The sequence below is a fragment of the Felis catus genome, chromosome B3, assembly GCF_018350175.1.
Source record: "Felis catus isolate Fca126 chromosome B3, F.catus_Fca126_mat1.0, whole genome shotgun sequence".
NCBI lineage: Eukaryota > Metazoa > Chordata > Mammalia > Carnivora > Felidae > Felis > Felis catus.
The window spans coordinates 88167028-88179598 of NC_058373.1; the positions used below are offsets into that span (position 1 = coordinate 88167028).

Below are 12571 nucleotides of genomic sequence, written 5' to 3' on the forward strand. Positions count from 1 at the left end.
TCTTAATTTCCTTCACTAACTTTTCTTTGGTATTCACAACTTGGCTAACTATTTGGCACAAGACGTCTAGCCTTTGGTCTGTCTTGGCCTTTGACATGCCTTCCTCACTAAGCTTAATCATTTTTAGCTTCTGATTTAAAGCGAGAGAAGGGCACTTGGGTGGCTCAGTCATTGAGTGTCTGACTTTAGTTCAGGTCATGATCTCATGGTTCATGAGTTCGAGCCCTGCGTGGGGCTCTCTGCTGTCAGCACAGAGCCCACTTTGGGATCCTCTGTCCCCCTGCCTCTCTGACCCTCCCTCTTCATTCTTTCTTTCTCTAAATAAATAAACTTAAAAAAAAAAGTTAAAAAAAATAAAGGAAGAGGCATGTGATTCTTCCTGTCACTCAGGGCCATTTCAGAGTTATTAACTGGCCTAATTTCAATACTGTGGTATCTCAGGGATTCAGGGAGGTCCGAGGAGAAGGAAAAAGGCTAGGGAATGGCTGGTAATTGGAGCAGTCAAAACACACAACATTTACTGATTAAGTTTGTTGTCTTATATGGAAATGGTTTGTGGCACCCTAAAATAATTACAATTGTAACATCAAAGATCACCGACCACAGATCACCATAACAAATCTAATTATCATGAAAAAGTTTGAAATATTGTAAGAATTACCAAAATGTGACACAGAGACACAAGGTGAGCAAGTGCTTTGGAAAAATGGTGCCAACAGACTTGTTCAATGTGGGGTTGCCACAAAATGTCAATCTGTAAACACAAAAACAAAAACAACACATCTGTGAAGTGCAATAAGAAGCAAAGCACAATAAAACAAGGTATGCCTGTGGATTCATTGAGTTAGTTCAGGGAATGCTTTGAAAATAATATTAACCACCTATGAGCCTAAGAAATATTCCTCAAGGTCTAACTACAGAGGCCAGAAAACCTTTTATCTTTTTCTGGGATTTCTGTTGGACTGTTTAATATAACTGGGACCCCAAAATTTCTGGTATCTTGGTCATAATGACCTTATTGTTCTATTGTGGTTCAGAATTGGGGAACTTCATTGGTGGCAATAACTACTATATTTCCTCCATTTCAGAAGCTCCAAATTATTTCTTTGATGTAAATAAATAGTATCAGTGGAAAAATGCAAAACATAGCCACCCTAAATTAAAGTTAATACAGCCAAGTCTAATGAACTATGGCAAAACGGAATACATAAAAACTTGGTACTTCAAAGAAATGTTCTTAAAAAGGTTAAAACCTTTCCCAGTGCTGTAAAGGGGCTCATAAAATGTAACATTTTACTTTTCTAACCGGATAAAAGTTAAAATAATCTACATCACTGCACGAAATTCTTTCAGGTCAATTCTTTTCTTAGTCCATGTTTAATACCAAGTATGTTTGTATCCACATAACACTTTTGGTAACATATTTCCTTCTCTCACAAATGCTAATGAATGATCATAGCCAAAAGAAACAAACAAAAACAAACACTTTAGCGAACAGTGGTCCAATAAAACTGTCTGTCATCATGGCAATACTCTTCCATGTTGTCCAATAATGGTAGCCAGTAGCTACACTGGGCTACTGAGCACTTAAAAAAAAAATTTTTTTTTAAAATGTTTATTTATTTATTTATTTATTTTTATTTATTTATTTTTTCAACATTTATTTATTTTTGGGACAGAGAAAGACAGAGCATGAACGGGGGAGGGGCAGAGAGAGAGGGAGACAAAGAATCGGAAACAGGCTCCAGGCTCTGAGCCATCAGCCCAGAGCCCGACGCGGGGCTCGAACTCACGGATCGTGAGACCGTGACCTGGCTGAAGTCGGACGCTTAACCGACTGTGCCACCCAGGCGCCCCTGTTTATTTATTTTTGAGACAGAGAGAGACAGAGCATGAATGGGGGAGGGTCAGAGAGAGAGAGGGAGACACAGAATCGGAAGCAGGCTGCAGGCTCTGAGCTGTCAGCACAGAGCCCGACGTGGGGCTTGAACTCACAGACAGTGAGACCATGACCTGAGCCAAAGTCGGACGCTTAACCAACTGAGCCACCCAGGCGCCCCTTGAGCACTTGAAATGTGGCTTGTGTGCCTAACTAATCTTTAATTTTAAGAAATTAAAAATTAAAAAGCTATAAAAAAGCTATATGTGACTAGTGGCTTTCAAACTATACAGCACAATTTTAGGGACCTGAAGTAAGTCATCGGCCTATAATAGTATTCTTTATTAGCTTTATTAGGATCCATTAACTAAAAGCAATCTTCTAGCACTTGTTTACAATTCACTTACTCAATTACCTTCTAAGAATCACCATCATCCTTACATCCCAGAGATTACAGACAACAAAAGCTTAAGACTAACGTTTAAAATTGCTATTGAACATGCTATTTATTAAAAGTTCATTTTAACAATACTAAGAACAAGAAATCAGTGATTCTTACAGAGAATAATGTCCTCTTGACTGTACTTCCAAAATATATTCTACATCTATTCACTTTTCTTCATCTCCATTGTCTCCAACCATACTCTAAGCTACGATCATGTCTGCCTAGTTTATTGCAAAAGTTTCCCAAGTCTCCTCGCATCATCTCTTGTTCTCTCGTATAGTTCATTCATTACACAGCAACCAGAGTGATTGTCTTAAAAGCCAAATTAGGTCACATTACTCTTGCCCTTAAATATTTCTTGGTGACTTCTTCTATTCTTAGAATGTAGCTCAAACTTCATTCCACAAGCCCACATAACCAACTCCATCTCTTCCTCCCTCTACAACTCAGACAGCATCTTGACAACCCTCCCACTTTCATTCTCATGGTCCTGCCATAATTTCCTACTGTTCCATCACATCAAAAATTTGTCTGGCCTAAGGCTTTGGTGTTTAATTTTTTTTTTCCTGTTTAATTTGGTATTTGCTCAAATCTTCAGATGGGTGACTTTTGTCACTCATATTGCATCTCAAGTGTTGCTTTTCAGACAGGTTTTCCCTTGCCATCTAGTCACTATTACATAGTCTTCTTTTACATTTAGATTTTATTTTATTTCACACCTGAAATAATCTTTCTTTCATTTATTGTTTCTTTCTCTTCTAGAATGTTGAGTCCATGAGAATGTGTGTTTGTCTTCACTGTTTGGCACCGAGTAGGTTCTCAATATTTGGAGGAAAAAACAGATTTTTTCTTTTAATAGCTATCATTTAGGCCCTATGTATATATATATATATTTTTTTTTTTTAATTTTTTTTTTCAACGTTTATTTATTTTGGGGACAGAGAGAGACAGAGCATGAACGGGGGAGGGGCAGAGAGAGAGGGAGACACAGAATCGGAAACAGGCTCCAGGCTCTGAGCCATCAGCCCAGAGCCTGACGCGGGGCTCGAACTCACAGACCACGAGATCGTGACCTGGCTGAAGTCGGACGCTTAACCGACTGCGCCACCCAGGCGCCCCTAGGCCCTATGTATATTGATCAAGTGGGGTGAACTCTTCCAAGGCTGCCTCAGAACTGACATATTAAAATGAAAATAATTTAATCACTTCATTCAAAAGCTGCTCTACAGCTTCATTTAACACAGAAAAAATAATATTTTACTTTGACAATCCTTTGCTAAGTTTTATTTCCTATCCTCCGTCTATCAGTTCTCAGTCATTGTAAGAATGTATCTATGGACTACAGAGAACCCTAATTCTCAGCAGCTCTCTGAGGAGGTTAGTTTCTTTAACAGGATAGTCTCCTCATTTCTCAATGACCTTGAGGCTATCCCTATGGAACCACTTTAATTTGTCAGTTTTAAGGTAAGGAGTCTGTTGGGTATGTATCATCTCACCTCTCTTCTCTATGGAAAACCGTCTCTTGGACACGGTACACTGGTCCGAGTCCCAATATATGTTAATATTTATTCTTCAAATGGGCTTCTTTAAGTGAATAATAAAAGCTCTCACAAGTAAGATGCTATTATTACATGTATTTACTACACTATGGTGGGGGAAAATATTTCAAGAAAAATAAGGCTGAGGATTGTTGAACACAACATCTTCAAAGGTATTTCCTACTGTCTTAGATAACAATATGAAATGTCCAAAGAATTTTTAACCTAATTTAAGATGTATTTTTAAATGGCCTGTTTTTGGATTTTGGTAGACTGATGTTGAGAAAACAATACAAAGTGTTAAGACTCTTCTTCACTTAACATGCCAAATCAATACAACCAGATCTATTATTAATAGATCTTTTACTAGTGAGAGGTTATATAAGCAGACATAACCATGAAATGGTCAATCTACATACATGTAGTTGGGAGCTGTAGCCCAGATTTTTAAGAGGAAAATTACCCTCGTATAAAATCTCTCTGGCCTACTGTGGTACTCATCTTTAAAAAAAGTACTTCTCCCAATTTAGAATTTCATACAAAGTAAATTGTAAAATACTTATACAGTCTAGAAAAGCATAAACTAGATCATGGCAATGAACCTATGCCTGCTGTTTAAAAATAAGTATTTTTAGTATCTTAGTCTATTAGCTATTATCATTAATTTTATTGTCCATGAACTCTCATTTTTCCCAAGTAGTCAAACAAGCACTACTCAATAACTAGATTAAATCCAAAAAGTGGTGGGGCGCCTGGGTGGCGCAGTCGGTTAAGCGTCCGACTTCAGCCAGGTCACGATCTCGCGGTCCGTGAGTTCGAGCCCCGCGTCGGGCTCTGGGCTGATGGCTCAGAGCCTGGAGCCTGTTTCCGATTCTGTGTCTCCCTTTCTGCCCCTCCCCCATTCATGCTCTGTCTCTTTCTGTCGCAAAAATAAATAAACGTTGAAAAAAAATTAAAAAAAAAAAATAAATCCGAAAAGTGGTATCTGAGTTGTTTTGAACTTTTAAGAACAATTTCTTAAGGAACTGCAGAAGAAATTCTGCCTATTTAACTTATAATACAGATGAATGAGAAATACCTGCTGTATTTCTGTTCTTTCTTTCTGTTTCTTACAATAATGGCAGATATTGTAGCCTCCTGAAGGGAAGGGAGCTCTGAAACCTGGAGGACTGTGTTTTACCCTTTGAGAGACATTTCTGGACATCCTTGATCTTTGTCAGTTGTTCCTAACACCTAAGATACCTATAAAGAGGCTATGGTCACTCTGAGAGTACATGTGCATATAAAACCCAGGAATCAAGCAAAAACCAATGCCAATTATCCTCTTGGAAGAGTACCCTTGAAAAGTTCCCACAATCCAAAGTTATAGTTTTAGTTCTTTTCCTGGGGTGCATGAAAATAACTGGAACACAACAAAATAACTGTCTGAGTTGTGTAAATTATATAAAGGAATTTACCACAAAGATTGGAAGCATAATACTTGTGAACTGGTAGGTTTCAAACCCCCTTTGGTACTTACAAAATGGCAGATATTGTAAAGCAAAACCACTGTAAATTTAAGTTGGAAGTGTAAAGAACAATATTAAATGTTCCTTTTTTTCATTAGTTGTTAAATTTAATGTTTTTGAAAAGACCAAAAAACTCTAAATGAAATGGTTTTCTTCTTTACTGACCCTGAGTCTGTAGGTTAAGTGCTTACAGAAGGAAATAAGTATAGGCTTTACCAGAGTTACCAAATAAGCAACTTGATCTAAAACATTTTCAAATTTGTTACAATTTAAAGAAAACTAGTCCCATTTATGCTTTTAACATTCATGTTAGTACTTTTAATATTACTAAAATATCTCCAGACATTTTCAAAAATAAAGGTTAAATTAACTTATTTCCAAGCACATAAAGATAGTTTATTTTAAAAAACCCTTTGAAATATCATTAGTACAGATAATATATGTAATAACACTATACTTTGATTCCAGACACATACAATGAACGTGCTACCAAGCAGCACAACACACAGCACCATCCATATAGTAAATGACAAGAATACCTTAAAATCAGGGATGACAGTGTGCTATATTTGTACACAAGTGATAGATGAACCAAAAGGGCAGGCATGAGGTGGCAATATAGACAGGTAGATTAGGATGCTAATAAAGGTGGTAGGTACACTTGTATTTGTCATTTATATCTCAATAAGATTAAAAAAAAAAAAACAACAACCAAAAAATCCAGCAGTGGTAAGGGAAGTAGGGAGAGAAGAATTAACAAAAGGAAGAGGTGATATATCACTATTTTGCCTATATAACGTTATCCATGCATCCAACCAACCAGTTATTAAAACACTTAAAAGGAACTAGGTACTATGTAAGGCTTGATCATACTTGGACCAAAGGCACACAATTTTTTTTTTTTTTTTTTGGATGGTTGCTCAGAAGTGCCATCTGATCTCAGAACAGAAAAATCTAATTAGTGCTCACTGAATTCACTTCCACTCTTGGTCTCATCAGTATTTTAAGCGCTCACTGACTCTGAATCTTTTAAACTCTGGGTCGTTTGGTCCTCTAGCCATACATTCAACTGAGAGTCTCTAATTTACAGCTTCAAACAGCCTCTCTTGCTACATCCAATCAATGTACGAAAATGTTATGGCTTGATGTGAAAAGCTGGGGACATACACAGGCCACTGGAAAGATGGAGCCATGCTCCAGGTACAACTTGGAGCTTTCTGCTTACCTCCCACTCTTGATTCAGACACAGTATATCTATATCTATCTACCTAGCATTAAATCAGCACCTTCTCTCAACCCTGTTCAACATAATTCATGCTGTTCAACACAATTCATTTATTGCAAAAGGAAGGACACTGCTCTTGTAGAAAATGCTGTATGACAATGCGTTTATCACTTGACCCTGTTAAGTGTCAGTTTCCTTTCTATAAAATAGGATTAATAGCTGCCTTGCCTAACTCACAGGGTCACCGAAAGGATCAAATAAGATAATGTACTTGTAAACTGCTAAATGATCATTACTATGAAAGTTGCTCGTTTTGGAACTTTTGAACTTTTTTCCAACTCATAGTTTAGTTGTAAGGTTGGTTAGAATATCCAGATACAAAAAACTAATAGGATTTTGGAAAGGATAACAGGCAAATAAAGGAAAATGCTGATAAAGATAAGAAGTCAGAAAACAGGAAGTTAGTCCCAGAATGACAGTCAAGTCCTGATGCAAAACCAGGCCAGTTATGTGCTTACTCTTTGCAGACACTGGCCAGTTCCCCTAGCACACGCAAACACTAAGCTGTACTGTGCTACTTTTAGGTGAATCACTGGGGATAAATTGAGTCTGGAAGTGCAAGGGGAGGGACTTCCAACCCTGATGATCAGGCTCTTCCCCCACCCCTCTAACAAACACTCCTACTCTTTGTGCCTGGCCCAGTTAATGAAAACTATTCCTGGTAAGAAAATGGCTGTCAAAGATTTCTTTTACGCAGTCTTGTAACTATGAGACACCAGCTGTATACCTACTTCTTCCCCCACTACGAACTATCTTGAATGGACAGGTTCAGGGTCAGAAACACTGGGTTATGTTTTGTTTTTCTCAAGACTCATTCACAGGCCTCACCCTCCAAGCTTCAGTTCTCTCATCTGTAAAATGAAGAATGACGGCGCCTGTCAGCTTCATCCCAGGGCCACCGAGAGGATGAATGAGACAGTGCCTGGAAGGCGCCAGAAGTGATGTCTGACAAACACCAAGTCCATCAATGTTTATAAAGTGTTATGATGAGTCCCGTTATGACCTCCCGCCTCAAAGAAATCGCCGGGTTGGAACTGACACCCGCAGTCACTGAAGAAAGAAAGCAACGCCAAAGCTGCCAGGCGTATCCTCACTGAATCTTTTTCGGGGCGAGAGGGAGGAAGCGACACGGGGCCTCGGGAGAGGGGGAGGGGGAAAAGGAGGATGGATGGAGGTCCATGATGAGCCTACCTGTTGTTCCGGATGCTGACCAGCACGCACAGCACCAGCTCTAAGTAGGTGCGCAGCACTTCCAGCCAACGGGTTGAGAGCTGCAGGGCCTCGACTTCTTCCCCGCCAGTCCCAGGATCCGCGCCGCCTCCGTCGCCTGGGCCGCCGCCACCGCTCAGGTAATTCTCGGCGGCGAACTCAACACGCAGCTCTCGCACGAACCAGCCGCACTTGCGCATGAGGAATTCGAGCCGAGGCTGCTCCGCGGGGGAGACGCGGAGGCAGATGCGGAGCTGGGGCCACAGAGCAGGGTAGAAGAGGCACTCGCGCCAGTGCGAGCAGGAAGCCGAGGCCCGCAGCCGGTCAGGCGCGGGCAGGAAGGAGAAGATGTGCACGATCAGCTCGCTGGGCAGCGACGCGGCGCCTGCCGCCTGCCCGCACAGAGCCATCCGGCCCCGCCGCCGGCTGCCAGCCCCCGGCCGTCCCCGCAGTCCCCGGAGCAGCCCCCGCAGCCGTCGCAGCTGCTGCAGCCGCAGCCGCTGCCGCCGCCACCGCGCCACCCGGGCGGCCCCGGCTCGGGTTCGAGCTCCCGGCGGTCGGGGCTGCGGCACTGACAAGAACAACAACATCAATGACAAGGAAGAAGGGGGCGGAACCGTCGTGGGTCTCGGCGGAACCAAATGCAACAGAAATTGCGGAGAGGGGGGAAGGCCTCTGCGGGTGTGGCTTCTAGATAGCCAGCTTCTGGCTCCTTAAACTCTACTCACGCGTGTCCAAAGTCTATACACTCAGTAACTTCAAAACGCTCGCCTGTAATGTTTAGCGCCTCGGAAGCGGCAGGACTTTTCCTAAGGAAACGGCAACCCTCCCCGCGCCTGGACGCAGAGGCAGAGCAGTGGTAGAAGCTGAGTTTGACGTCACCTGTGGTGGGAGGAGCCCGGAGAGGCTGAGCGCGACTTCCGGAAGAGGGGAGCGCCCAGTTGCCGGCAAGGAAGGGAGATGCGGCACGTGACTCTTGACGCACGAAGGCCGGCGGGGCGGGGCGGGAAGCGCGGTTGGTTCCTGCGCTAGGCGGCTCGTCCCAGCTCCTGGCGGCGACTGAGCCCCGTCAAGAGTGTAAGTTAGTTAATTTGGGCGTTCAGGCTGTGGAAGTGGAGGAACTAGGGTCAGTACTTGGGGTCGTGATGCTTCTCATTCTAAGTTTCTTAGTTCTTGGGCTAAGGACTCAGCCAGAGTGCCAGCGTGCGAGGTGTTTCTCAGCCGATCCATCTGCCCAGAGTATTGTTAAAAGAGTTTCTGAGATTTCTGAGAGAGAGCCACTAAGCAGAGGGAGGCGGGTGGACTCTCGGGCTAACTTGGACGGGCTGTGTCGGGAGAGGAGTAACTCGGGGCGGGGCGGCGCGGCGCGGCCGAGAGCCCAGACCAAGGCCGAAGGTGGACCTTCCCTACTGGTCGCATCCTGCAGATGACCTCCGCGCACACCTGGTCTGTGGGGAAGGAGTGAGGACAGCGCCACCCTTTGGATTTTGAGGGAGAGGGGGAAGAAAAGGCAGTGAGGTCTGGTTAGATGATTTATTAGCCTCTTCAGGGTTTGAGGGAGTCTCTGAGTTCCCCATTGTGAGATTTAAAGGCCCCACTTGAAAAGAAGGCTTGTGGTTATGATAAAGGTTTTCTTTAGTTTGGCGCCCCTAATTTGAGAGAAGGGTTTTTGAATAAGTGTCCCATTTTACTTGATCACAACTTGGGAAGTAGTTAACTGGTTGTAAGGGGCGGTGAAGTCAGAAAGGAATAAGTGGTTTTATGTAATAATTGAGGATTGCTTTAGTGAGGCTGCCGCTTCAGAGCCTTAGCTACGATCTTGGAACAGCCGTGTTCTTCTGTGGTAAACACCAAGAAGCTGTTCTACTAGATTATTTTTAACTTTTTGAGGGCACAGCTCTCCGTTCATGCAGCTTCGATGGTTTTTGGTGCCTTGCACGTACCATGTTGCTAACGATATTGTGTTGTGACCTCTGAGTTCTTTTCAGCTGAGAAAAAAAGCTATCATTCATCGTAGGTCACTTCTCAACCTCTGTATGGAAGTGATCTTTCTATGTAATTATTATACCTTATAAATACGTTAGTGAACACTTAATGGAAACAGCAGTGAGTTAGGAAGTTGAGACTTGGATTTTAATTTTTTATTTCGTAAACATTGAAATATTTTGAAGTGAACATAGACCTCTACATAGATATTCCACTTCTAAGTCCTTCAGTATGCATCTCCATAAAAACATATTAACTCTATAGCAGAAATATCAGTTTTAATTATAACATCTTAATGTTATGTAATATTCTAATATCTAATATTCTGTGTTTTCAGATTTATCCATTTATCTCCCAATTGACCTTTACAGCTGTTTTATCCAAACCATAATCCAGTTAAAGACCACACTTTTTTTTTTATGTATTTCAAGTCTCTTTTAATCTAGAATAGTCATCCCCCCAACACATTTGTTTTTCTTATTAGCTAAAGAGAGGAGACTTACTATCCTGTAAAATATCTCCCCTTCTATAATTGACTACTTTCTCTTGGTGTTAAGCTTACCTCTTTAGTGCTTGAATTTCTAATAAACCTAGACATTAATGCTAAAGGCTTGATTATGTTGGTGACATCATGATCTCCCTCCTAAATTTATGTATTTTGTTTTGTTTTTCTCCTTAAAACACAGTAATCCATGAGGTGTTATTTTGCTTCCTAAAAATGTCTAACTCCCCTATCACTTAATGGACTTAACAATAATTGATAATTCTCACCCAATAATTTTATTAGGGGTTGCAAAATGATAGTTTCTAATTCTTTCATTCCATCTGAATTTATTAATTTGCATTCTTCTGTAAAGTAGAAGCTTACGTTTATAAAGTGGCGACATTTACTTACCCTGAAATACACCCTCTGTTGGAAAGTTAAAAAAAATGTTTAGTTCTTTGATTACCAATTTTGAAAGTAAGTTTTAGGGCCTCAAAGAGTGACAAATTTTGAGTTTTTGTAGCTTTAACTTTTCTGAATGTCATACACTTGTTGATTTTTGTTATATTTTAATCAATTTTTGATTCTCAAATTTTGATGCTTCTAGAACATGTCTCAAAGAATTCTGTGTAATTATTATAATTAAAAAAATTCCTTGAACATTTTTTAGTAGATGTAACACTGGACTGAGTTAGAGCATGAGGCTAGGTTTTGATCTTTTTTGCTTTTGCCATGATCTAGCTAGGTGACCTTTAAACAGTTTGCTTAACCTCTTTGGGCCTCATTTTCTCCGTCTGTACAAATAGAGAGTTTTGGCAAGGTTCCCTGCAGCTCTGATATTTTCTGACTTAAATAAGAAGACAAAACTTATTTAGGTAAGTTGTACGTTACAAAATTCACGCATTTAAAGTATACAAGTCAGTGATTTTTAGTAATTTTACCAAATGGTGCAGCCATCACTGTAAATTAGTTTTAGAACATTTTCATCTCTTTAATAAGATTCCTCATGCCCGTTTACAGCTAATTTCCAGTCTTATCCTCAGATAGCTACTAATGTCCTTTTTGTGTCTATAAATTTGCCTTTTCTGACAAAGGCAATTCTTAATAGAATTGTATAATACCTGATCTCTTGTGTCTTGCTTCTTTCACTTAGTGTAATGTTTTTGAGGTTCATTCATGATGTAACGTGTCATTAATCTATTCCTTTGTATTGCTGAATAGTATTCCACTTTATGAATTTTTTTTTAATCTACCCATTCACCAATTGATGGACATTTAGTTTCCCAGATTTTGGTGATTATGAATGTTTCTGTGAATATTCATATGCAAGACTTTTGTGGATACATATTTTCATTTCTCTTGGGTAGATACCTATGAAAGTGATAGGTTGTATGGTATAGTTCTATGTCTGACTTTTTGAGAAACTGCCAAAGTGTTTTCCAAAGTGGCTGTTATCATTTTTCCATACTAGAAGTAATGTATGAGGGTTTCCAGGCTCTGATTTTTGATGATCTGGAGATATTCTCTGATTGATTTGAGATTATTTTTCCTTATTCTTAGCATTTTGCTAGCAACAAACTACATTTTCCTTAGATACCATTAATTCTTAGTTTTAATCAGTGGGAATAGTTCCTAAAGGAAATAAAAGTAAATCAATCTGTTATAAAATAAAATTGAGTTTCTTAGTGTTTTTTAAAAAAATTTTTTTTACTTTCATATTAAATGAAGAATGGTAGTTATACTATTAATGAAAATAAGCTAAGACACAAATTAATAAGATATGGTCTTGCCTAGTTATAATAATAAAACTATATTCCAATGATGGCATATAGTTTATTAATCTTACATCTTTAATATTATCAGTTCAATCTTTATTGAGTATATTCTTAGCATGTTAATAGAGTTAGATTATTTCTCTTGACATTTATGTATACTATACTTGATAAAGTATAAACTATTTTTGATAGAATAACAAAACTGACTTTATATCGGCAGAATGAAATTGCATTGCATGAAGTTATCATGTCTGAGCTAGGATTCAAAGTGTGGGAAGAAGTAATGACGTTATAAAGCTCATAAGTACTCAGTAGTACTAAGCTTCTAGTTCCAAAAGTGGCACGTTGTCACTATAGCAACTACCCATACTTATTTGGATCTGAAACCCAGGCAACGGATAGTGGATAAGACTATAATATCAAGATAGATAATGTGCTCTGGTGGGTTGATTGGTCTGGTCT

At 40.0% G+C, this 12571-nt stretch overlaps 1 protein-coding gene across 5 annotated transcripts in view; it reads right to left on the minus strand.

Moving 5' to 3' along the window:
- FBXO33 (F-box protein 33) overlaps positions 1-8737 on the minus strand; it is a 45097-nt gene extending 36360 nt beyond the window's left edge. For 2 of the 5 annotated variants that reach the window (XM_045059862.1, XR_006599549.1), the window contains exons 1-2: positions 7847-8737; positions 662-754 (exon numbers count right to left, since the gene is read on the minus strand). In XM_045059862.1, the coding sequence (XP_044915797.1) occupies positions 662-754; positions 7847-8454 (701 nt within the window). In that variant the 5' untranslated portion in view covers positions 8455-8737. The remainder of the gene's footprint in view (positions 1-661; positions 755-7846) is intronic. The other 3 variants (XM_045059861.1, XM_023255664.2, XM_011283375.4) reach the window with 3 other exon arrangements.
- Between the last annotated feature and the right edge of the window lie 3834 nt (positions 8738-12571).